At 40.6% G+C, this 25,893-nt stretch overlaps 1 protein-coding gene across 1 annotated transcript; it reads left to right on the top strand.

Annotated features, from left to right (window-relative positions):
* The first annotated feature begins 1,736 nt into the window (after positions 1 to 1,736).
* Positions 1,737 to 22,252, top strand: HHLA1 (HHLA1 neighbor of OC90). Its single transcript, XM_061996062.1, is given in 17 exon segments — positions 1,737 to 1,761; positions 8,613 to 8,721; positions 10,139 to 10,198; positions 11,615 to 11,695; positions 12,160 to 12,243; positions 12,336 to 12,419; positions 13,752 to 13,835; positions 14,399 to 14,455; positions 14,561 to 14,647; positions 15,396 to 15,437; positions 15,440 to 15,487; positions 16,572 to 16,769; positions 17,293 to 17,364; positions 17,610 to 17,681; positions 21,412 to 21,568; positions 21,910 to 21,992; positions 22,209 to 22,252. Coding segments are annotated over 17 exon segments (1,368 nt in total). The 5' UTR covers positions 1,737 to 1,755.
* Positions 22,253 to 25,893: the final 3,641 nt, after the last annotated feature.

Raw genomic sequence — 25,893 nt, 5'->3', positions numbered from 1 at the left:
CTAACAACCCTTTCAGTGAAGTAGTTCTGGAATTCCTGGTGAAGGCAGGGCTATAGGACAGACAGAAGCACAGCCCTATATCATGCATAACCTGATCCCATAAACATCTTTTCTGTGGGGAAACCAAGACCCCCCCAAAACATATGCCTGAAGCAAAATCACTTTTCTGTACCTGACACGCTTGTAGACTGTAGTGTTTTAGCCACTGTAGTAAGCTTTTTTTTCCTTAACTGGCAGAAGTATGAGACAAGGATAACACAATTAAACAAGTGACAATAAAATGAGCCTGATGACACACTGTTACCCAGGCAGTATCTACAGTAGTAAATTAGGTAGTGCTGGGGAGCCCTGAACTCCAAATGTGCATAGTATTGGTAAGACCATGACACTAAAAGGATAAGGATAATCCCTGAGTGCTCCTGACCAGAAGCTCCAATGTCCCCAAGAAATGTTTGGAAAATGAGGAGAGCCCTGTGGGGACTGTTCCCAAATGATGACTTGTCTGCAGGTGTCCTGTGCATCTCTCCTGCCAGCTCCTCTTTATCCACTCCCTTCTAAATCGTTTAGAATAATTCTCTGTTGAGGTTTTGTGCATATCCTTAAAGTACTTTTTATTCCATGGAATGAGTGTGAATCCTTTTAGGTTGCCTCTCTCTAATTGCTACAAGGTTTTGCATTCATTCACATATTGAGGTGTTCTGTGATCAAATTAATGAATGTGTGATTATCTGCTGTTAACAGTGCTGCATCTAAACTCAGGGATTTCAGGGGAATCACTTGCAGTCCATGGGAGTAAATGGGAGCAAAATTTCACCCTCTGCTTCCAATAGTGATTTGTCTGTTTGATAATACAAAACATGACATCATCACCAAAATTTCCCTATGTCATTGTGACCAGATCTCTCTTCCTTCCTCAACACTTAATCACAATGCCAATTTCCTGTTTTATCTGACATTTTATTCCTTTTGATTTTCTACATTTAAGATACGCTTCAGGTTTCTTCTCCTTCATCTCAACAGTGCCTCTTGTTGAAATCACTGCCCCAAGGGTAGTGAAAGCTTTACCAAAGCCACTTACCTTGGCCTGCCTCTCACCATCAAAGGTGGCATTGGCCTCATTGCAGTAAGATGAGCTGTTCCTTTAAAAAGAAAAAAAAAACTCCTCAGCAGTTTCAGTCATTGCTGCCAAAAGGAGGTTGCAATCCTCACCTGACCTGCCACAGAGCCTTTCCATGTGGGATTCAACAAGCACTTTGTGTGCTTATCACTCTGTTACTAGTCAGTCCTTCTGGGATTAGGATAACATTTTTCACAGGATTTAAAAGCAAGATTATCAAGACTATCTACTCAAAGTCTTTCACAAAGTTATTATTAAGAGCTGACAAAAACCTCCAGTTTTATACAGACTCTGAAGACAATCATCTTTGTCAAGAAAAATCAGGTATGTTGATAGCAGCTATTCCAAATCCCACTGGTTTTACATGTACTTGGAGAAAACCATTTCAACTGGGTGACTAGTGCCCTGTGGAAATGTTACAAATGAGATATATTTCTATTAAATGTATGTTTATTACATGTTATTAAATCCTCATGTAAATAGAATCATAAATTCAAATCAAAAAGCAAATGTAGCAGTTTAATGAAGCATGCAGTTTTAACACAGATATATTTTTGTACTAACATGCAATGTTTCTTTAGAGTTGATGTACCATGGTGTGCTTAAAATGAGAGATGACCTTTAGATGGTGAAAGTTAATGAAGGTAAGGAAACAAATTCTAAAGGACTTTCCTTTTTGTATTTCCTTGGTCTCTTAACATCTGTTCTTCTCTGTTTAACATGAAGACACAGTAAAACTACTTGATATTTGATTCCACTCTGTACAAGAAAAATGGAGACAATTTATACTTCAAAGTTACCTGACACATTGAAATTAGTTCAAATGAATAACTAGTAAACATGTTGATTTAGAATTGTTGTTAATCCAGAATAACAAAGAAGTGTTTAATAACAGGTCTTCATGACTATATAAAGGTAATCTGAACTGGATTAAAATCTCCAGTTCATCAGTTCGGGGAACTCTAGACTAGCAGTTCTAAGCAAAATGGATTCTACTTAGATCATTTAGCTTAAAATAAACACAATAAGAGGATTATCATTTCCAATAGAAGTGAAGGAAGATTTCTAACTAAAGGCTTGACCTACAGTCTGTATCAGATAAATATTTGGAAAATATTAACTAAGAGTCAGTTTATGGAACGATTGTGTGATATCTGTGTCTTTGATGCCTGTGAATCTTACTATGCTTTGAAATGGAAATTATTAGTGAGTTTGAGCTGGAGTACAATGAGGGTTTCATATTTGCAATCTGGACATGTGTATTAGTCATCACAGTAGTGTCACTTACGCTGTCAAACAAAAGACATACAGTTACAAAGTAATAAAGACTTCTCCCCGATAGACAGCAATTAGATATCAGATAACTAGAGTAAACATGACATGTAATGTAAGACTCAATATTGCCAGTATCCATGTTGCAGAGAGATGTTTCAGGTACCAAATCTAGGAACACTTGTCACAGAAGGCCTTGAAATTTAATTGGACTGCATACATGTTTAGAGAGTTAGTGCTGGGAAAAGATTTTAGAAAGCTGCTAAAACACTGTTGTGATTTTGATGGGACAGCAATGAAGCACCACAACAGTCTCTTCCTCAGTGCCCCCCATCTACTCCAGCCCTTGTTGGGATGGCAGAGGCCCCAGTGAAATGGGAGGAAAAGGATAAGCAAGGTTATTGTGGACTGAGACAAGGGCAGGGAGGGCTCACTGCCAATTACAGTTCTGGGCAAAACAGACTCCAGTACTCGACTTAGAGAGGAAAGTAGGAAAGCTTATTCTTCTACCTGCAAGAAACAGAATGGAATAAAAGCAAAAACAGGGCAAAATGATGAGAAAAATGCAACCAGCACTTTAAGATCTCCCTCCCCCATCCCTCCTTTCTTCCCAGGCCCAGCTCACTACTCCCAATATCTCTACCTCCTCCCCCCTCAACGGCTCAGGGGGGCAGGGAATGGGGGATGTGGTCAGTCTCTCACAGATGGGCTCTGCCACTTCTCTCTTCTCAGATAAGGACGACTCCTGGCATTCTTCCCCTGCTCTGATACAGGGTCCCTCCCCTGGGACACAGTCCTTAACGAACTTCTCGGGTGTGGGTTGTTCCCAGTAGCTACGGCTTCTACTGATACAGGGTCCATCACATGGGACACAGTCCTTGGTGATTATCTCTGGTGTGGGTTCTTACCCACAGTTGCAGTTTCTGCAGATACAGGGTCTCTCCCTTGGACACAACCTCTTCTGGGCATAAGTTTAATGAACTTCTCTGGCGTGGGTTCTTCCCCCCAGTTACAGCTTCTGTGAATACAGGGTCCCTAACATGAGACATGGCCTCCTCTGGGCATAGTCACTGCTCCTGATATGGGGTCTTTTATGAAGTGCAAGCAAACTTCAGCTTCACCAGTCCTCTCCACAGGTGAGTCTATGCTCCAGCACATCTCCTCATCTCTTCTCTCACTGACTTTGGGGTCCACATGGTTGTTTCTCTCTCTCTTCCCACTCCTTGCACCACCACCAGCTGGAAAATAAGAAAGGATAGAAGAAAAAGGAGAAAGAAGGAACAAGAAGAAGCCTTCTTTTCCAGCTTCTATTTAAAAAGTGGTTGTGAAGGCATCTAATTGGCTCAGCCCCAGAAATGGGTCTGACTCAAAGATGGAGACAGTTTTGAGTAACTACTTACAGAAGCCATATTTACAGCCCGTTCCTCCTTACCAGGAATGGCTTCATGTCAAACTGTGACAAACACAACACCTCCAATTTAGATCAATCTCTACCAATGGAGGAGTAAGAGCAATCCTTTCTAGAGTTCTTTGTATTGAGATTTCTCTACAATTTCTTTTGCAGCATTTTATACTGGTCAGAGAACATCACAGTGCTAAATCTGGCCCTCAGGCAAAACAAGTCCTCCCGTGAATGGAGATTTTTTTCCATTCACTTTGTAACAGCATTATTATTTCTTTCCTACAAGAGGCACAAGATTTGGCTTATTAAGGTCCCTCCTTCCAGGTTACTTATGCATGTTATTCCTGTCATTAGATATTTTGCCTGACTGAGTTTGCAGTGCATAATCAATCACACCTCGATTAAACTTAGGTGTTCAGGCCACACTAACACCTGCTCAGAATTCCTACTGCAAATCAGCATCACATGCAGAGAAAATTGTGTGTGTTGGTTAGTGCAGAGAAGCAGCTCAGCAGGGAGGACAGCAGGGAGCTGCAAGTTCAGGAGAGCAAGAAAGCATCTCTAAATGTGTGTAGGATGCTTCCAAGCATGACTTTGTATTTCATTCTCTTTCAGTTTTGTTTCTGCTCTTACAGCTGTGTTGTTGGGGTTTTTTCTTCTCTCTCTTCAAAGGTGTTTTGGTAGGACAGTTCCTTCATGTGTCAGTCTTGCTTCTTTAGCTCTTGGAAATGTGCTTCCTAGCCCCTGCCCTAGCCTGCTACACTGAGACCTCTGTCAGATGATTTTCCCCATTTAATACCATGAATAGCTCTGGGACAGATTAAATAAATCAGAAACAAAATTAGGTCCCTGATAGGAAATGATCTACAGTCTATCAATCCTTCCATTTGTGAACCTGCAAAGAACACCTGTGTTTGCACATCAGTGTTTGAAATACTCTTACCAAGGATTTCTGTGTTAGTCCAAGTGTGGGTCGCTTCTTATCCAGGAGAGCTCATGTTACTCAAGGCTGGAACAAGTTTCTCCACTCAGAGAGGATATCCTCTCCTCCCATCTGCTAGATCTCAGACTCTTGCCACACAACCAAAACCCACGTGAAAGTCAGATGGTGCTCTTTTGCCCATCTAGGCAGCAGATAGACCCCAGGCAAGAGTGGTATTATGATGTAAGGACAGTATGGTGACACCACCGCTTTTGGCCATGTTTTGTGATGATTTCCCTTGGACAGGTAATACACAGAGACAGAACAGTCAGTGCAGCCTGGTCAAACTCTGCTCTCAGGGAATGTATCATGAGGAGCTTGCTCAAGGACAAGTCTGTGGCCCATAAACATTGAAATGTCATCATAAAACACAACTTATCATATCATAAATCATCCAGAGCTAAGGAGACAGTCATTTCCCATAGCACTAGAATAAAAATTTGTGAAGTTCCATTAAAAATCCAGGGAATCACCTCAGTGCTGACCTCAGTCAAGCACACAACCCAACAGTTCACCCCTATCAGGACACTTGACTAGGTTCATCAGGCACTATAGCCCTCATGCTCCAAAACATAGGTAGCTACAGATATGAGAATCACAGAATCATAGATTGGTAGGGGTTAGAAGGGACCTCTAGAGATCATCTAATCCAACCCCCTTGCTAAAGCAGAGCCACCTCAATCAGGTCACACAGGAGCACATCCAGGCAAGTTTTGAAACCTCCAGAGAAGGAGACTGCACAACTTTCCTGGGTAGCCTGTGCCAGGGCTCCCCCATCCTTATGGAAAATAGTTTTTCCTTATGTTTAAATGGAACTTTTTGTGTTCCAGCTTTTGTCCATTACCCTTTGTTGTGTCAAAGGACACTATAGAAAAAAGTGCTGCCCCATCCTCTGGTTATACACCTTTTAAATACTTGTAACTATTAATGAGATCTCCCCTTGACGTGATCACGCAGCTCTCCATCTCAGAATTCCAGAGCCTGGTTTCCTCAACAGTAACCTCCCTTCACCTTCACATGCACATTTAAGGCTCTGCTTCAACAAGGTTCTGGGCCAAGTGCCTGGATTTAAATATTTAAGTTTTGTTTTTGGCTGGTCACCAGTGGTGTTGCCCAGGGCTTGGTGCTGGGGCCTGTTCTATTGAACATCTTTGTCAGTGATCTGGAGAAGGGGATCAAGTGCTCCCTCAGTAAATTTACTACCTCACCAAGCTGGGAGGGTGCATAGACCTCCCTGAGGACAGGAAACCTCTTCAGAGGGACCTGCGTAAGCTGGAGTGACAGGCCGAGGCCAATTGCATGCGTTTCAACAAGGCCAAGTGCCAGTTGTAGCCAGTTCTGGGCCCCTCACTACAAGAAGGACATTGAGGTTCTGGAGCATGTCAGAAATAGGCAACAAAGCTGATGAAGGGTTTGGAGAACAAGTCTGGTGAGGAGTGGCTGAGGAAGCTGGGAATGTTCAGCCTGGAGAAGAGGAGGCTGAGGGGAGATATGATCACTCTCTACAACTGCCTGAAAGAGAGTTGTAGTGAGCTGGGGGTCAATCTCTTCTCTCCAGTAATGAATGACAGGACACAAGGCAATGGCCTGAAATTGTGCCAGGGGAGGTTTACAATGGACACTTGGACAGATTAAAAGAACTTTTTTACTGAGATGATTACGAAGCATTGGAACAGTTTGCCCAGGGAGATGGTGGAGTCACCATCCCTAGAGATATTTAAAAGACATATAGATGAATCACTGAGGGATGTGATTTAGTGATGGGCCTGGCAGTGTGAGGTTAGTGGTTGGACTTGATTATCTTAAAGGCCTTATCCAACCATAATGATTCTATGAAAGCATCAGTTCTTCAAACTCAGCACTACTGAGAAACATCCCTCATTAACTCCATTTCATATAACCAAATCAAAGAGGGTGAAATTAAAAAGAAGGCAACATTGAGCAGAATCCAAAAGTGGGGATTAGTTTTATATCTATTTCAGTGTAGACAAACCACCACTGCTTCCATCATGTCAGCAGGTTAGCAGGCTTGAGCTAACATGTTGCAGTCTCCCCTAACTACAGAGTCCACAAGTCTATGCAAAAAGCTGTTATAAGTCCCATTAAGCTCCGTAATACTGGATAGTGGAAGCAGGGATAACTTTGGCAGGATAATCTGCCCTGTGATTTTCCTACCAGCAATATATTAATACCCTGGACTTTAGTTGTTGGTTAGATTCCAAATAATTTTGCAAGTAGCTAGCAACAGGACAAGGGGTAATGAGATGAAGCTGGAACACAAAAAGTTCCACTTAAACATAAGAAAAAAACTATTTTACTGTGAGGATGACGGAGCAGTGGAATAGACTGCCCAGAGGGGTTGTGGAGTCTCCTTCCTTGGAGGTCTTCAAAACCAGCCTGGACATGTTCCTATGCAACCTGATCTAGGTGAACCTGCTTCTGCAGAGGACTTGGACTTGATGATCTCTAAAGGTCCCTTCCAACTCCTACCATTCTATGATTCTGTGATTCTAAGAGACAAAATTTTTGATGCTAGACTGATCCACAGGACATTGGACTCTGTTACATAATTACTCCATCTCACAGAGAGGTGATGGAGTACTAAGTCTGCGGGGTGAGATTTAACCATGGCTTTGCCTCTAGCTCAGCCCAGCTCTTCTGCACCTGCTGTGCAGAAAATGTGAATGATGATAGGCTTGAGGTTGAGTTACAAGGATTAGCCAGATGAACTGGACATGTTCCTATGTGACCTTATCTAGATGACCCTGCTTCTGCAGGGGGGTTGAACCAGATGATCTCTAAAGGTCCCTTCCAACCCCTGCCATTCTATGATTCTATGAACTGAATAGATAGGATGAACTACCTAAAAAGCTTCTCAGAACTTTGTTTGAATTAGCAGAGCTGGTACTTAAACACTTTTGGCTCATCAGATGAGCAAGCATAGATGTCTCAAACACAGAAATTCTTAGTACTGTCTCATCAACGCAAAGAAGAATTTCTTTGCTAAGTAAAAAGCAGCTATTTTCAGAATATGTTCATTCTCTAGTGCATTAAATATGAGAAAAGTTTTAAATGTGGTGATAATAATTTGTTAATCAAGCAGTGTTATCTTCAACATAATGGTTGGCTATATATTTGTAAGATTAGCTGCTCCAAGAGGATACAAAAAATGTTTTGACTTTTTTTTTACTAATTTCCATATACTCCCTCGTTTTCTGCCAACTACAGAGTTATTTTACATGTTCTGATGTTATAAAAACAGAGGGAAATGTATAAAGTAGCAAGGACTTTTCTTTTTTCCTGACCACTTCAAATTAAATGATTGAAACCTGGTGTCTGAAAGGCAGAGGATCATGAATCCCTCTCAAGCAGCTAGGCAAAGCAGCACAGGACATGGCTTGAAAACAATCATTAACTGTAGAAATACAAGACAAGAGAAGACTGGACATACAACATTTCTGCAGAAAAAGCACTCAACTAGTATCTGGTGCAAGACTGTATATGAGTAAATTTTATCTGGTTTCAACAGAAAAAGTATAGGTGTCTGACATGCCAGTGTGCTTGGGGCACAGGTCATCCTGACCAGGACTGTGTAGATGGCCAAGACTCACCAAAGCCACAGTGATACAGGACTCAAAAATCAAGAGTTACATACTAAGCTCATGACATACACACATAGTGATTTTTTTATTCTTTGCCATGTACATCACCAATGTTTCCTCTGCAACCTAGGCAACTAGTATTTCTCTTGTGGTCACATCGTTCTGGGATAAAGGTTGAACAAAACTGTACAATAGTCCAAATTTTGACACCACTAAAATAGCATTTCTTTCTCTTAGAGCAGTCAAACCCGCTGGAAGTCAGAGTCCATAATGCAGTGGTTCTGCTGGCATGTGGCAGCAAAGATGAGTCTGGGATTTCTGTGTCTGTTTCTGATTCTCAGCACAGGTAAGGACAATGGTTTGGTGCTTCCCAGGGAATAATCCAGTACCTCTCTCAATTGCACCCACAGTCCCATTGCCACATCTGTGGCAAACTTGGTTCTTTCTCCCTGTGTAGGGAAGGTAGATGAGTTGGAGCTCTAGGGCTGGTGTCATCCAGCAGAGCAGAGCAGATGATGGCAAATGGCTGTCCATGGATCTTGTGAATCTAGTCAGAAACGTTTGTATGGAAAGAGAGAGAAGAGTTAGAAGAGCTCCTTACAGCTAGATTGTCAGTCCAAATTTACCTTATACTGAGTGAAGGCTGCTAATACAGCCGACTAGTGCTGTATGAGGAGTCATGATTTTCAGGCCTTGTACCATTTATAAAGTACTTTTATATGGTATTTTATAGGTATAGTATTTTTATAGTATTTTTTCTACTTTTTATAGTGCATTTTTCTTTATATATATCGAGATAAAATGAGAAAGAAATATATCCAGGGATTATCTTCTATACAAAACACAGATTTTTGTATGAATAAGGACAAGCATCCAGGTTTCACCAATTTAGGTACAGTAAGACTATACAGTCACATTTTTTCTGCTGGTTACAGTCCTACAGTCTTACCGCAGATAGGAAGCTGAATCCAGCTTCCCTACTCCTCAGTGAGAGCTCTTTCCATTGGGTTTGAACTCAGAGCAGGGCATCACTACCAGTTCCCAGGAGAGGACTTTTCTCTGGGGAGCTTGAGTGGGCTGAGAAGCTGAAACTTCAGAGGGGCATGGGAATTTAGCATTTGCTAGCAGTGGTCCATCTGGAGAGCCTTCTGGATGACTCTTTGGAGGCACTCAGCTCTCCACTGATGGGATTGGGAACCTAAACACCAAAGTCCTGCATTTCACCCTCTGTGATGTCTAAATTACCACTCTGCACCCTGTCCTGGCTGGTCACCAATGGAATCCCTGGAAGCCAGGCCATACTGCTGAGCCCAGCTCCAGTTCATTCCTCCAGCAACACAGCTCTTGAGAACAGTACTCAGTTGAATGGCTGCTCTGAATAACAAACACACACACAGTCTGTGAAGGTTTGTTTATATTTGGCCTTACCATAGCATGCCACTTGCTGTCAATGTTGTGTAAAGGCACAATGCAGACCTTTACTACTTTTCTCTTTTGATCCTGAAGTGTGCAAGCTCAGATATTTAATGTTTTCTGGTTTTTATCTGGCAGCTAAAGGACCTGGCAAGTCCTTTAGGACATCCTTATTCTTAAGCCCTTGATGAGCTGCTGTTGTGGATCCTCACTGGTCTGCCTTGCAGTGCTGATGATGTCCATCAGCTTCTGAGCTAGAATGAATGAAAGCAACAAATAAACCAGGCAGAGAGTTGCCTGGTAACTCAACAGGGAAAAACACTTTCTCAGTCTCTGTCTTCACTTCACAGCTTCATGCATAAGAAGAGAAAATAAGAAAGAGAAGAAAGTGGCAGTGCTGGCTACTGCAGGTAACAGGCAGCACCTCAGGAGCCCCTGTGAGGGGATGTTACTGGGAGTGGGAGGTATTGTGCTGGGCATGGAGGTGTCAGCAGATGTGCCCTTCTCACAGAGATTCTGTAAGCCACTACCCACCATTGCTGCAAGGGCTCCTCATCCAACCCAGGGCTTACCCAGCTCCCTGGGTAAGTTTAACATCCATTCTTCCAGAAAGCTAAAACATTGCTTTCTCTTTTTCCTTTCTCTCCTTCCCAGCTCTTTGTCCCCTTTTGTTTTCTTTTTCCTCTATTCTACCCTGCAAGCAAGCCCTGCTTAAAGCCCTGGGGTGCAGCTGTGTTTCAAACTGGTTAAAAATAATACTGATTCCATTGGAAAATTGTATTTCTCCTCAAATTAAATTTTATTCTCATCTTGGCTTTCTGGGCTTCTTTTTCCATCCTGCTCTGTTTTTTCTCTCTCTGACATGCACACACAGATCTTTCTCCTCACACACACATACACAAATACTTTACTGCTCTGCTTCTGCAAGACTTTGTGGGAGGGAAGCAAAATAACTTCTTTGGCAATTTTGATTTGGGAAAAACAAATAAGCAACATCAACAAAAAGAAAACATGCTAAAATAACAACCATGATTCAGATACAGTCAATTTACTCTGTTATAGCCATTAACTACCTGAAAGGAGGTTTTAGTGAGATGGGATTCAATCTCTTCTCCCAAGTACTGAGTGATAAGACAAGAGTAAATGGCCTGCAGTTTGCACAAAGAGAGGTTTACGTTGGAGATTAGGTAGAATTTTTTCACTGAGAAGGTTGTTAGATACTGGCAGAGGCTGCCCAGGGAGGTGGTGGAGTCCCCTTCCCTGTAGATAGTTAAATGTCTCGTAGATGAGGTGCTGAGGGACATGATTTAGTGGTGGGCTTGGCAGTGTGAGGCTAATGGTTGGACTCGATGATTTTAAAGGTCTTTTCCAACCAAAACAATTCTATGATAAAGCAGCTAAAAAAAATAAATTGGTATTTTCTTCTCAGTTCCATGTAACCTTGAGGAAGGAGAAACATTTCCTGGGCACTTTCTTCTCTGTGATGTGCAAAGAGAAATCTGGTTTTTTGGCCATCACAAGAGGGCACCAAACATCAGGAATGGCTCAACACCCTGGCAGTCTGCTAAGGGTGTGCTCAGGGGAGGAGGTGACAGAGAGCCTGACCCACATTTTGGTCTTCCATTGTACTGCCTGCTTTATCTGGCTGTTCTCCAGACTCCTCTCTGCACTCTTAGCATCTCTATCTTCCCACCACAGTTTTTTTCATCACATTCCAATACGTAGTCTGGTCATTTCATTTTTCCCACTCTGATTTTTACTGTATATAAGCAGGTCATTAACAGCCATTGTACTCTCATGTAGCTCAGAGACCCTTTCTTTTCCAGAGCTGCCTGCTAAGTCTGTGGATCTGGCTGCTATGAACCTGACAGAACTGGTGAACAGCATGCTGAACACCACACTCAGAGGTAACACCACAAGGCCAGGCAGGACATCGCTCTGCCAGCCCTGTGGCCAGTGAGACAAAAGACTGACGATGTTAGCAGGACAAGACATAAATACATGATGTCTGCCTCCAGAATCAATTCTAGGAGCACGTTTCCCTTGCACATTTATAATGTAGAGAGTTGTCTGCCTAAAAGAATTTAGAAATTAGTGTGTGTCTATATATAGCCACAACATAATTACTTATGGGATGCCCTGAGAAAGCTCTTTATAATCCAGTGTAGGTTTGAATGTAAAGCATAATAAAAAAATTGTTTAAAGTAATACAAATGATCCTTGTCTCAGTAGAAATGAGGAAGGATTGAGTCTCAGGCAGCTTGGTAGTATCAGAATGTCAGGAGTCTTAGAAATTAAATGAGTGGAGTCAAAACATGTAGTTCTCATAATTTGTTCCAGCTGCTAATAGCGTGGCTATGTGTTTCTGCAGGTACCAAAAACCTCTTCTCTTTGCTGAGCATCACATCCTACAGCTCATTTGCCTTCCACAAAGTGTCAGTCACCATTTATAACAGTGAGTGGCTCAATGCTTCGCTCAGCACAGGAGCTTTCTCCCTCACACAGCTCTGCCTCCAGATACTGATGATTCACTGTCTCTCCCTACAGTTTCTAACGTGAAAAATGTTGACCCTGGCAAGTTTCCCATGCATTACTGCTATTGTTTGAACAATGTGACAAACGACTTGACAGGTGGGTACACAAGAGATGTTGGCAATTGTTTGTGCATAAGCTGAATTGTTTCCTTTCTAGCTGAAAGCTGCAGCCTGCATTCAGCAGACTTCATCTTCACAGGCAGCATTTCCATGCTGAGGTCAACAGCTGTAACTCATGAGTAGCTGCTTTGAACCTTGGGGACACTCGATGAACCCAGTCTCACATGGCTTCACTCAGACAGCCAGTCTGGGATGGAGCCATCAGTCAAGGGAGCAGCATGGTTTACCCATCAGAAAGACCTTCCTTTCCTCCTTGGAATACAAAGAGCAGCACAGGAGAGACAACGCTGTAATGTATGATACATTACCTCAGCCCCTTTCGCTCTCTTGAGATAACCCACAGGAGATGAACAAGGGCTTCTCTGCACCAACAGACTCCAACAACTTCAATGAGCTCAATAGGAGGGAAAAATAAGCGTTGACTTCTTCATAGAGCTGTTCAATTGCATGTAAAATTTTTCTGGGCAAATCCTTCACCTATAATCCTCACTCACACCCCTGATCCCATCGTATTTAACAGTGAACGATGGGTTTCAGTGCTTTAATTCTATAGTTGCTTAATGTAAGATATCAAGAGTAGCTCAGTAGCTAGGGACCAGAACTCATTCCCTCTAAGGTGCATGTGATGACCACCACACACATGAGATTCAATGGTTTTCATGGATTTTTCTACACATCTCACAAGCCTTATTGCATTATGACCAAGTCTATCTTGGAGGATAGTGGAGGAACTTTAACCTTTCTGCCTCAGATCCAAAATACCTTGATGATTAGACCATCCTCCCAAGTAGAAAAAAAATCAGGTCCCAAAACAAGGGTCATGTCTGTCACTCATTTAAATGAGAACATTGTCCTGTTACTGCTTAGAATCTGTGTCATAACATCACACCACCACTGTCCGTTTTTTGAACTGACAGCATCATCTGTATGCCACAATCTCAGAGGAGACAATCAGATGCCTCCTGGAAGGTCCTACATGGCAGATAAGTAGTTAGTATAGGCTCTGAATCTCCTTCTACAGCAAATCAGAGTGCTTAAATTGTTTTCTTGAACAGATAAATTCCACTTAAGTTTACTTTTAAGCACTTTAGTGCAATTTTGGATGTCATGTTTGAAACATACTTTGCAGAATATTCCAGTGGCTTCTTGAGTCAACTCCCATCCAACATTATGAACCTTAAAATATTTTAAACAACATCATGTCCAAGCATATATGCAAAATATGATCACATGCAAAAGTAACTTTTTTTACTCTAGCATAGATGATAGAATACATGGTTTTAATCATAAACTCTATTTTGTTGTCTAGATTTCACAGCTTTACTTGTCGATATTATTGGCAACTCCACCAGTTATCTCACAGAAATTTTCAAATCCACTTCAATTCTCTCAGGTTGGCATTTCCTTCTATCATTTGTCATTGTTTATTTGTCTGATTTAGTCCTGGCATGGAAACAAACTCAGAGAAGTGTATAAAAGCCTATTGCTTTCACACAGCAGCATTTTTCTTGTAAAGTATGGATTGCAGTTACAAAGTCCTCTTAGAGAAACAAGATACATATATAATGTGTGTGTATGCAATGAAGACATACACCTTTCTATGAATAGCTGTGTTTTGTTTCAAAGTTTGATGAATGTTTATTAAATAATGATATTTTAAGGAATTATGATTCCCAAAGAGTAATTATTAGCTACATTATCTGAAGTAACTTTTTTCCATGTAAAAATACTTGTAATTTAGAATTTTCATTAGATAGAAACATTTCCCCTTGAAATATTAACATTTGTGTTTGATGCTGGTTTGAGTTTTTTGTCAAAAATCACATCAGAAGGAAAATATTTGGCCAGGCACAGTAGCCACACACCAGTTTGTGTTGGAGTTTTCAGCTGTTTAAGATAACACCATATCATGAAAACTCGTAGCAATGACCTAGTTTACATTTTTCTGCCTTTCAGTGCATCAGAGCAATGATTCAGACTGTATCTACATCTGTGTGATGACAGGCCAGACAGGTAAAAATTACCATACCACCTCAAAAAATTGCCCTATTTATTCTCAGTGATGATTTATACTAGAAACAATCTTTTCTTGATGTTTGGAACCATTTCTATTTGCAGGGAGAAATCTGTCTGACTTTTGGGAAATGCTGGAGAAGTCTCCTGTTATTAATTATACATTTTCCAGTAATACATCTTCTGACATGGGTAAGTATATCATGTATAAAAGAAAACAGCAACAATAAATACCACATTCAGGTAACATTTGCAATGAATATTCCATCATGTAAAAATATTTTGAATATACTGTTGTAGTTATTATATATATGTGGACATCACTGTATGTTTTATTTTGATTAAAATATATTGATAGTTTATACTTTTATAAATGTCATATTTATGCCATAAATCTAAGTAAAAATTTCAGACTTTTAAATTATTAGCTACAAGGTCTTCTAGTAGAGGAATGAACAAATCTATTTGCATGAGAGCTTTTACAGTCTTCAACACCAGACTAAGGAGGCTCCCTAGTGATCTTAATCTAAATGGGTGACTCAGCACAATCTCCTACCCTTACATGATTTACCTTCAGAAAGGAGATGAATATACTCAGCCAGTGTTCTGTGTGACTCCTCCACCCAAAACTGCTTTACCAGGTTGAGCTGCACTTCATAAGCTCACCTCTCATTTGCTGCCTATGGCAATTTATCATTTTCAATGATTGATTAGAACAGGCAGAAAATTAAGTCAATAGCAAGTTTACTTGTGCTGAAAGCCATGGGATGCTTCTCTCCTGTTCAAGAAGTAAAAAAGTCAAAGACACTTTGCTGAAAATGACTTTATTAAAAGGGATAGCAGTTGATTCTATTATACCAGAACCTGATTCCTTTCCTTTCTATCACACTATATGCGATGGATGGTGAGCGTTGTAACCCTGTCTTTCCATACCTCAAAGGCCCAGATTCCATTTTATCAGGTTTCATGAAATTACAGGAAAACCAAATAAAACAGTGGATCCATCAGCAGAACATGTATGGACATTCATAAGTGAGCAAATACTGTCAGACCCAAAATTATATTCTCCTTGATTAACATCTTGATGAGTGACAATGTATGTTGGCTCTATAGCACTGTGACGTGGAACCACGGTTATAGAGTAAGATAAAAGTTTGTCTGAAGCAGCAGTAGATCAGGTCAGTAAATGCATTCAACAGCTGAAGGATAGAAAAACTATTGTTAAAAAGCCATTTTGTTAGAAAAAGAAGTTTTCTAAAGAGGTAGAAGAGTAAAGAAAAAATGATTGTAAGTTTTAAACCAAAGATTGTTTAAACTGTTTCCTCTCCTTTTCTATTGTCTTTTTTTCCTGTATTTTTCTCTGTCTTTGTCTTTATAAGATGTTCAGTTGTGAGTACCTGAGCATTTCATAAGCTTCATTGCACTTAGCTTTGCCAGAGGGCTACAAGCTAGAAAACTGCTGGTCTGCCTCGTTTTCAAAGCAAAAAGAAAGGCTTCACATTTGCTTGCATGCAGTAGAAGCCAAGAGGAATTCAGACCTTGACTTCATACCTCCTTGTTGTTGTAGCTGCATCTCTCTAAAACATAATTTCTACATTTTCCCTAGTCAGTCTGTTGTCTTTTTATAAACTCTTGAAATCTGCTTAACTGCATACCAACTTTTATTCTCTCTTTTAGACCCAAGAGTCATTCTTGACACAAAATGTTGTCAAATCTCAAATTCCAGTATCTGCTCTCCAGTACATGCCTGCTCGCCTTCATATAGACAAGAGCTTTCATCTCTTACCTCTTATAGTGAAGCAGTTTAGAAAAGTTGTTTAAGAGAAGTCAAAAACCCCAAACACCTCTAAGGGATCTTTCCATTTCTTTTTCATGTTTATGAAAATTTGCACATTAAAATGTTCTCAAATCAAGTGTATTGGCACTCCCCATGTTTCTCTATTTGAAAAGAAATTGAGAAGTTTCTGCTCACCTGCCAGGGGAAGCACTCAGGATTTTCTAAGCCTATTTTAGATGGTATTGTACCCCATTGAGTGTTAAGCTCAGTGCTGCTGTGGGGCACCAGCATTCACAGTGTGTTGCCGATGCCCTCCCCCTGTGTCTCCTGCTTCTCCAGCTACCAAGATCCCTCTTGCCCAGAAAGGGAACGAAATCCCCACAACAAGATTCCCACCGTGGACAAAGACAGTGGGAGTCAAAGGACTGGGATTTCCATCACCACACCTGGGTGATTCCAGACCACGAGGCACAGCTGGACCTGCTCTGACTGCTGTGGGGAGCTGGGCGCCCTCACCAGCCCTGCAGCCCAGCCCCAGTGAGTATGACTTTGTTGGACATGGGCTTTGGCCCAAAGCTGAAACCACATCTCTGAGGTGAAGGCTGGGAGGCTCTTCAGTAAGACATTCTGGGCCTCTAGTGAGCCCATTTCTTGACTGTAAAAGCACTAAAAATCAGTTATAGAGTCCATCCTGCACTTTCTTTTCCTTAGGGGAAAAAATGTCTTGCTTCCATGGACACTTCTGACACCTGAGACTTCCCCACATTTAGCTCCAAATTTGTTGAGCAGATCTGTGTACAATCAATATAAAGCTGCTTCTCTTGGTCTCCACTAGACACACCTTCTTTAAACCCTACCTTTCTTCAGGCCACAAATTTTTCAAGATCTTGCGAAGTACAGCTTTTGTCCTTCCTTTTTTATCTTGACATTTTTATATGCCACTGGAAGTACTGGGTGAGGGACTCTGGCTGTTGAGCTGTCTCATATATAGCAATTTTTCTCAGCAGACAGAGTAATAACAAGTATCTTGGATGACACCTGTGTCTTTCTGTTCCCCTAGCTGACATGTACACATTTTGGATGCAGACAGCATCTCCTCAAGAAACCAGTAAGCTGATGCAAACAGAGCCAGGTGAGATTTTCTAGGGTAGTAACAAAATGTTTTGGAATATTTTGTTTTGGAATAATTACAAAATAGAAAATAATAGAGAGATGTAGGTGATTGTAAATGTACTTATAATTGATTGTCTATATAAGTGGCTATTAGTGGACTGTGACTTCAGTTGTGGTTTCTTTTCTGTTATTCTTTCAATCAACCTTCTTTTTTGATTGTTTATAAATAAGCCAAGGCAAGCTATATTCTTTTCCCTCCTTCAGATTTGCCTTCCTCAGTACTGTCTACGCCACCCTTCAGGCCCGGTGTGACGCTGAAGCTTTACTCAGCTACCAGTAAGTAGCTGCACCTCACACAGCAAAGCCAGTAGTACCTTCAAAAGTATATCAATGTGTAAATTTCCCCATGCAAAAACAGCATTCATGTTTAATTTATGTGATATCCTAGGTACATAAAACACTCAAGATGTCTCAGGGGCTGCTTCTGTATTTGTTGGTGAATCATACACAGTCACACATTCAAAATATAAATTGTGTTGTGATAGAATGAACATCTGTATGCTGTAGACTCTGGAGAACCTTGGGTGGGGAACCAGTTCATTTTGAAAAGGCTGGGAAACATGGATTTCAACGAGATCAGAGAATGCAGAGTCACTAAATGCTTCTCTATCAGAAACCACGACAGAGGTTGCCTACCTACATATATCAACCATGCATTTGGGAAAGTAAATTAGTAGGATCACAAAGCAATTAAGTGAATGCCAACAAGTGTGCATTTTAGAGCATGCAGAGAGGGATGTTGTAAGTCTGAGCCATCCACAGAAGCAATACATTTACATTTCACTGGCCACAGAATTTAATCTCAGTGTCAGAGAGATGTGATATTGAGTTAATAATGGAAAAGTCTATTTACTGCAGCAAGAATTGGTCACTTATCTGCTTGTGACAGTACCGTGGTAACTTCAAATAGACAAGGTCAAAGCTCTGCATAGGCAGCTGTGGTTTCTGTATTTTCTGGCCTCTTTTTGACTGACTTGACTTCTTAAGAAAGAAAGTTCTGGTATAAATTCCTACTTTTTAAAATTTCAGTCCAAATCTGTAGGAATTTATGAACTGAACAAAACAAAACCTGAAAGCATTTCACAGTATATATTTATTGCAGAAGAAATATGAAATACTACCACGAAGCACTGAAAATATTCATTTCAACACTATGATGAGGATACTATCCAATCCAAGTAAAATTAAATACAACAGTAATTGAAAGAGAATTTCAGCATTAAATCACGTTATGTAAATACAACATTCATTTAAAATGAAGTGATTGTCAGAAAAAATGAAAATGGAAGCAATTTGTTTAACTTTCAGCTTTTTTATTTGACTTCTCTTTCCCACGTAGATGAATCCAAACTGAAATTGCAGTCTTCCCATTTACATTTAGCTAAAACTGAGTTTCTGCTGCCAAAACACATCGCTTGAGTACAGAATTTAATGCCTGTTAGACAGGACAGTGAGTACCCACTTCAGTAGAGATTCATCAAAAGTTTGCCTTTAGTAAACATTATTGCTTTTCATGGGCAGCTTATATTAAAATCTCATTGCCTTATGTTCTGATGTTAGGTTATGAACATGAAGAGTGTTTATTAAAGCAAGAAGTCATAGAATCATAGAATGGTAGGCGTTGGAAGTGACCATTTTTTATTGCCACTGAGTAGAAGAAATCAAGATGTGTCAAATGCTATGAAGCGGACAAAGCCTAACGATATTTATGCAAAGATACTAATATGAAATGGGGCTCCTTCTTGCCCATAGTTGACTAATAACCCTTGATATTTGTGCAGTGCCTTTGACACATCAACCAGTTTTCATAGGGGCCCATGAGTTTGGGAGCTGCAAGTGTCTGCCCATTACTCCTTTATGACTCCTGCTACCTTGGGCGAGTGCTGGCAAAAGAGAAATGGTTTTGCAGTCATCTCTTTCGGGTTGGCAGAGCCTTTTTTTTCCTGCTGCTCATGAATACCATTTGATATCAAAATTCTTGTCAGCACTAGACAATCCAAGCTTATTTCAACAGAACTTCATTACTCCAAATTTAACCTCCATAACCTCTCCTATCACATAACGTGAAATGGCCCAAAGCTAAAAAACATGTGAGATGTGAACCTGGGAATGCAATTACACTGTCTAAGGAGATTATACTCTGCAAGTAAGACATTTTGTCTACACAAGGCCAAAGCCTGCTGATAGTTACAGTTGGCAATCTGACTGCAGCTGCCTTTGCTCTGCACATTGAGGCTCTCCCACTGCAGTGGAGGCATGTGAGAGGGGACACGTGCGTCATGAAAAATGTACCCTCTCACAGCTTGGACCTTGGTTATCTTTTCAGAGCCCTGGCATGGTGTTTGCTGGGATGTCCTTTGGTTTTCAGAGTGCTGGTGTAGGGAAGACATCTCTTTGGAGGGAATGCTGTACACAGGGGACAACATGGTGTGCGTGCCTGTGGCTCCCCAGGGTCAGATACGAGGCTTTACAGAGCAGGCAGCTTTCCTGTAGCGACCCAAAGTGTGCCCACACACAGCATCTCCTCTCCTGAACACAGTTATTAAATATGGAAAGGAGAAGTGGTTACATATCTATTTTAGCAATGCTGCAGTAGACTTTTAGCATATTGTAAACATTGCTGTTTTTCCCTTTGATTTTCATCCACCACAACACAACTATTAGCTGAAGTGTAAGATGCTATGTTGCAGATAATGGTTCAGAGAAGACAAGACTACGCAAATGTTAGATTCTTCTCTTAACATGATGATGAAAAGCCCTGAAAAACTAAAAACAGATTCAATTTTGCCTTAGTTTTCCTCAGTTTCCCTGCTTTTCACATTGACTGCTTTTCTGTTTCCTATAACAGAAAGGGTGTGTGAAGACAGATTTGTATTTATCACTGAAAAATCACAATTGAGAATTTTGCTATAAGTTGTCATCACCTATTCTATAGTAATGCTCTTTCTGCAGTTTGGTACAGTTGCATTTGCTAGCAGGATGAAATGTTTGGTGTGCAAGTGTTTATCTCTTGCTGCTGAATTGCAGAAGATTCAATGAATGGAGGAAAGTAGATATTTTCCTTTCAGCTGGCTTCAGAGAAGGGGAGAGGGAGCCCATCCCCAGGTACATCACTTCCCTGTATGTTTCTTAGGTTAAAATAATATAATGGTCATCACTTGAAGGAAAATCCACTGATAACCAGCTGGCTCCTGGTAAACAAATGGTAAAATGGAGAAATTATTCCTGCCTTTCTCTCAGTGAAGGCAAAAACTGACCTTTTCTCATCCTGTTACTTGTCACTTTTCATGAAACCTGGAGGAATGTATTTATCCAGAGGATCTTCATCTGTCTCTAAAGATTGGGCTGAAATTAGCTGATTATTGAAGTCACTACAAGCAAGAAGGGGAAAACTGACAGAGACAGAGAGCAAACAATAACCTCTCCCTAAATTATGTTTATCCAGGTAATGATGCTATAAAAGGTGAAAGAGAGACCAGTAGGAGTCTGTTTGTATATTAGCTCAGTCATATTCAATCTAGGATTCAGATTTAGAGAGTGGGTGCAGGGAAGCACGTGGAACTGGAAGGGGCTTTTGCATTAAAGCACCATATGCATCTAGAAAATACCTAACACAATAAGTGTACAGGGCTACCCTTTGCCTTGCTGCTTTGCACTGTGGAAAACTGACAGTGGCAACTGAATCTCCACCTAAAAAGGTAACAATAAATAAATGACATGTTTAGACTTGTTCCTTACCTTTATGATAATTAAAAGTAAAGTGGCTTTAGGTAAGCAACCAGTAGTGATAAATAACAATAAATTGAGCAGAATGTTTGGGCTTTCAGCCAAGCAGCTGCCAGGCTGTGTGCTGTTTTCCTTCCAGTTATCTGCCTCACACAGATTTGATTTTAAGATAACTACATGAGCTTATTTGTCTGCATGTTTCTTGCAGCCCAGATAAGGCATTGGAAGAAATTTAATGGGGTAAGTATTTGAATTAGTTCAGAGTTGCATTTTTTCCTAGGGTGCCCACAGGCAATCTTCAAAGAGCTGCGTGTTACCTCTCCTCCCATCACGTTCATAGTGCAAAAGATCAACCCCTGTGTGATGGAGCTGTGTAGATTCTTTCAGCTGTGTCTCTGTGTTGGTCAGAGAAGATATTCCAGAAAAGAAGCCATGAGGTAAAGCCTAGCACTTGTTTATCTCTCCCTCTGCCTAAAATATTCCATTGGGCTTTTTTCATATGACAATTTTTGGTCACTTACGCTATTTTTGAGAGTATGTGGCTGCTGGCTGAGACCCAAATGGGTCTCTAGTGCTCTGATCAATACCTGATCTATCTCCTAGTACTCAAAATAATTGAATAAATCCCAGTTGAACTTTTCCAAATGTCTAATGGAATCACTGAGGTCAGAATCTAGGTTTTAATTCCCATATTTCATGTTAGCAGTGTGATATGCATTCAGCTGTGCTTATGGAAGATAACAAGACAGTACTGTCCTAACTTTAACTACATCTTTAGGTACTGTGTTGAATATTATTCCTGGTTCTTGAAAAATGCAACTTATGTCTGTGAAAGAGTCAAAAGAGTTGCTTACTCTCACAGTAAGTATATTTTCTGTTTATAGCTCTGCATACTTTATTATGAAGGCATAATAAAAAGATTTAGATATCCACATAATATTTGCTGGTTTTCATCAGATGGATATTTTATCTGATAACAATTCTTAAGACATCAAAAAAATTTATTTGACCTGCATGTGTGTTTAATATTTTCCCAGTAAAACCTCTTCTGATGGCAGTTTTCTTGTGTTCTTCCAGCATTAAAACAAAAATGCCTTAAAAACATCTGTATGGTGGTCTAGAGCACTGAAGAACTTTGCTGCAAATTGGAAGATGGGTGGCAGTTTTAGTTGTCTCATTTCTCAGTGTAAAAATCAGAATGCAACCTGTTACTTGCAAATATTTGTTACAAGGTAAGCTGTTAACCAGATGTTAACCTAGAAATCTGTCTTTATCCAAGGCATTATAAAAATAATATGTAAAAACAGATGTATTTTATACAAGTGACTGCCAATAAAAAGTAACTACAATAAAAAACACTGGAAGGCTTTAAAAAATGTGTTTTATAAAGGATATTTATGTGATTGGTTAGAGAATGAAAATAGTTAATTCTAGTTTTATTTTCAATTAAGGTAAAGTAATCTAAATGAACAAATCGTTTAAAAGCAACCTGAAATACTGAAGACAAGTTGGATTTTTCCTGATGTTAAACATGTGCATATTATTTCTAATCAAGAGTCTCTCATTACTTCAGAAACTCATCTAGTGCAGAGCTCAACCAAGGAAATGTTCACACCTCTTCTACTCTCACTCTGCTATATTTGCTTCAGCTCACCAAGACTCATCTCCTTCCTTGTATGCATCTCTGGTGAACTAAAAGGCAGTTCTAAACTAATAACTAAACAAGTTGCACAATCCTGTGTTTTGCCACAGTGCAGCAAAACAATACTACTGTCAACTCAAAGCACATTATTCATCGATTTGTATTCCAAAACAAAAGGTTATTTGCACCACAGCTGGTGTACATTGATGTCTACTTAAGAAATATGTGTTCAAAGTAACACAAAGCCAAAGAGAAAGGTGCACTGTAAGGAATGCTGACCCCAGGGAGAGATGGGATGCAACAGCCCTCCTCCAAAGTACATTTCACTGTAGTGCCCAGTTGCATGACAGAAATGTGTCACATGAAAGAGCAGGGTAGAATGGAGCAGTACCAACTACAGTTGATATTGAAAGTTGGATTAGTGGAAGAAATAGGAATGTTGGTGTATGAATTGGGAATATTCACACAGCTGTGATACTGCAGAGTTGTGAGAGATCTTGCTCTGCAGCACCTTTCCTCACCTAAGGCCGGGTGGTTCTGCTGTGAAGAGCTGTTAGTCAGCTCTGGGTTGTAGCACTCATCTCCATGCTTAAGGACACTCTTGATGTTTATAAGAAACCATTCTGTGTTTCTTGCTGCAGAAATACATGTCCTTGAGCAGAATGCTTACCTCTCTGTGGTGTGATAGGCTGTACCTGGCTGTGTCTGGCACTGGGGGTATGTCACAGTCATCCCCCCTTCTAAGATCTTGGAAAAGGCCAAGAGCTACACCCCGAGCATATTTATGGGAGAGAGTTAGAAGGCATCACATGGTTACAGGTGTTTTGTGAAAGGAGATGAGAAAGGGTTAATAGTACCTGTATCACAACCTCCTTACACAGTTGTTTAAGACTTGCTGTTTGCCTTTCCCAGGAGAATAATGACAATTTGAGATAAACTATGAAATTTGAGAAGGAATGAAAAAACAAGACTCCATGAAAAGAGCATTCTCCACAAAGAATTTTTCCATATTCCTCGGTATTTCAGTCCTGCAAAGTCTCTGTGCATGTTTGGCAGAAGTACAGAAATGATGTGGCATATGGGCAAATCAATACCTAAGAAGACTTGCGTTTATTATTATACTCAATCAAGCTTATTTTGATTTTTCAGGCTGGAAATGTTTGTTCAGACAGTAAAAATGCACTTTGGGTAATCCTTGGAGACTTCAACAGGAAGCAACGGGACTCACATGAAAATCAATTTTCATATCATTACAGCATATTTTCTGCTATGTTTCACTCTTTGGTAAAATTCCTTGATCGGGTTGGCCACCCTTGGCCTTTTCCTGGCGATATGTCAACTCTTTCTCTAAGTTGAAGAGTCCCAGCTCTTTCAAGCCCTCCTCATATGAGAGATGCTCTAATCTCTTAATCATCTTTGTGGCCCTTCTTTGAACTGTCTCCAGTTTGTGCATATTTGTCTTGCACTGAGGAGCATAAAACTGGATACAGTCCTCCAGGTAGGGCCTCACCAGTGCTGAGCAGAGGGGAAGAATCCATTCCCTCTTGCTACCTTACCCTTCTTTGCTTCAAGGGCACACTGCTTACTCGATTCAGCTTGGTGTCCTTTAGGACCCCAGGTCTTTTTCTGCCAAGCTGTTTCCAGCTGGGTGGCCCTCGGCACATGCTGGTGCATAAGGTAGTACCTGCCCAGGTGTAGGACTTTGAACTTCTTGTTGAACTTCATGAAGCTCCTGTTGGCCCACTTTACCAGCCTGTCAAGGTGCCTTTGGAAGGCAGCATGACCCTCTGGCATATCAGCCAGTCCTCTTTGTTCAGTGTCATCTGCAAATTTGCTGAAAGTCCACTCTGACACCACGTCCAGATCCTTAATTAATAAGACTGGACCTAGTATTGACTGCTGAGGCACACCACTAGTCACTGGCCTCCAACTAGACTTTGCATCCCTGATCACCACTCTCTGGGCCCTGCTATTCAGACAGTTTTTAACCCACCTAAGTGACCTCATCCAGCTCATGTATCAACAGCTTCTTTCTGAAGACCTTATGGGAGACAGTGTAAAAGACCTTTCTGATGACCATATAGTTCACAGGGCCTTTGAGTAGCCAAGACTTCTGTTCACAGAAGTATTTGTACGATTCCCAATTTGTCAGACTTCTCCATGCTCCAACTCAGTGAACTTTATTGATGGCAGCTTTGAAGGGTTGCTGTGTCTGACCTTGGCAGAAAGCACACCTTCCCCATGTGCAGAAGCTTTCCCAAAGATAATTGGCTCAACCTTACCCTGGATTTCACTCGGCTTTGGCTCGGAGCCACTGTGGATAGATGAGAGCAGACTTCTCAACCTGAAGGAATGTCAGTGTTTAAAGCTGTATAAGTTTTCAGTCATCTTTCACCACTGAACACTACCTCTTGCTAAGGTATTAAAGCCATATTCACATGCCCCAGAGATTTCATGAGTGATTAATAACAATGAAATGATTGTTATTTAATTACAGACAAGAGTATTAGAGAAAGTTACTACACGGTGAATGCACCTGCAGAACAGACTTCTTAGTATAGATCCTTTACATGGCTGGAGCTATATTACTAAGATACATGTGGACATAATAACTCTAAGGAATTTCATGGAAGAATTAATTCATAAATGTTGAAGTGGGTCTGATAAAGGAAGTGATCACGTGGGTGAGGTATATATTTGAGTGGGTATAAGTAACTTAGCACTGACTTTGTTGGAATCCGTTTGCCCTCCCTCCAACTGCTTTCGAACAATATCCCTCAAGGTAAGGCTTTCTAGATGCACTCTGTAACACAGGAATCAGGAAGAAAATAATGTAGAATAGCTATTAATGACTATGGAGTTGTAAACTAAAGTATAGGTAAGAGATTGGCAATAGTAGACTATAAATATTTAGAGCTTGATCTCCAAATATTGTAGTGTAAATCATTAGGAAAGATATGATACATTAGATCAGCTTCAACACAGATGTGAATAGATGTTTGATTACAAAATGGAAGAGATTTTTGTGATGTGAGGCACCCCAGATGTCTCTTTATTTGAACAATGTTTCACAATATCTGGATTTAAATATAAGGTGGAGCATTGTTTAAACATGCTGTT

This window comes from Colius striatus, chromosome 4, assembly GCF_028858725.1.
Source record: "Colius striatus isolate bColStr4 chromosome 4, bColStr4.1.hap1, whole genome shotgun sequence".
In the NCBI taxonomy this organism is placed as follows: domain Eukaryota; kingdom Metazoa; phylum Chordata; class Aves; order Coliiformes; family Coliidae; genus Colius; species Colius striatus.
Note: the sequence above shows the minus strand (reverse complement) of the source record. Positions and strands in the feature narration are given on the sequence as shown.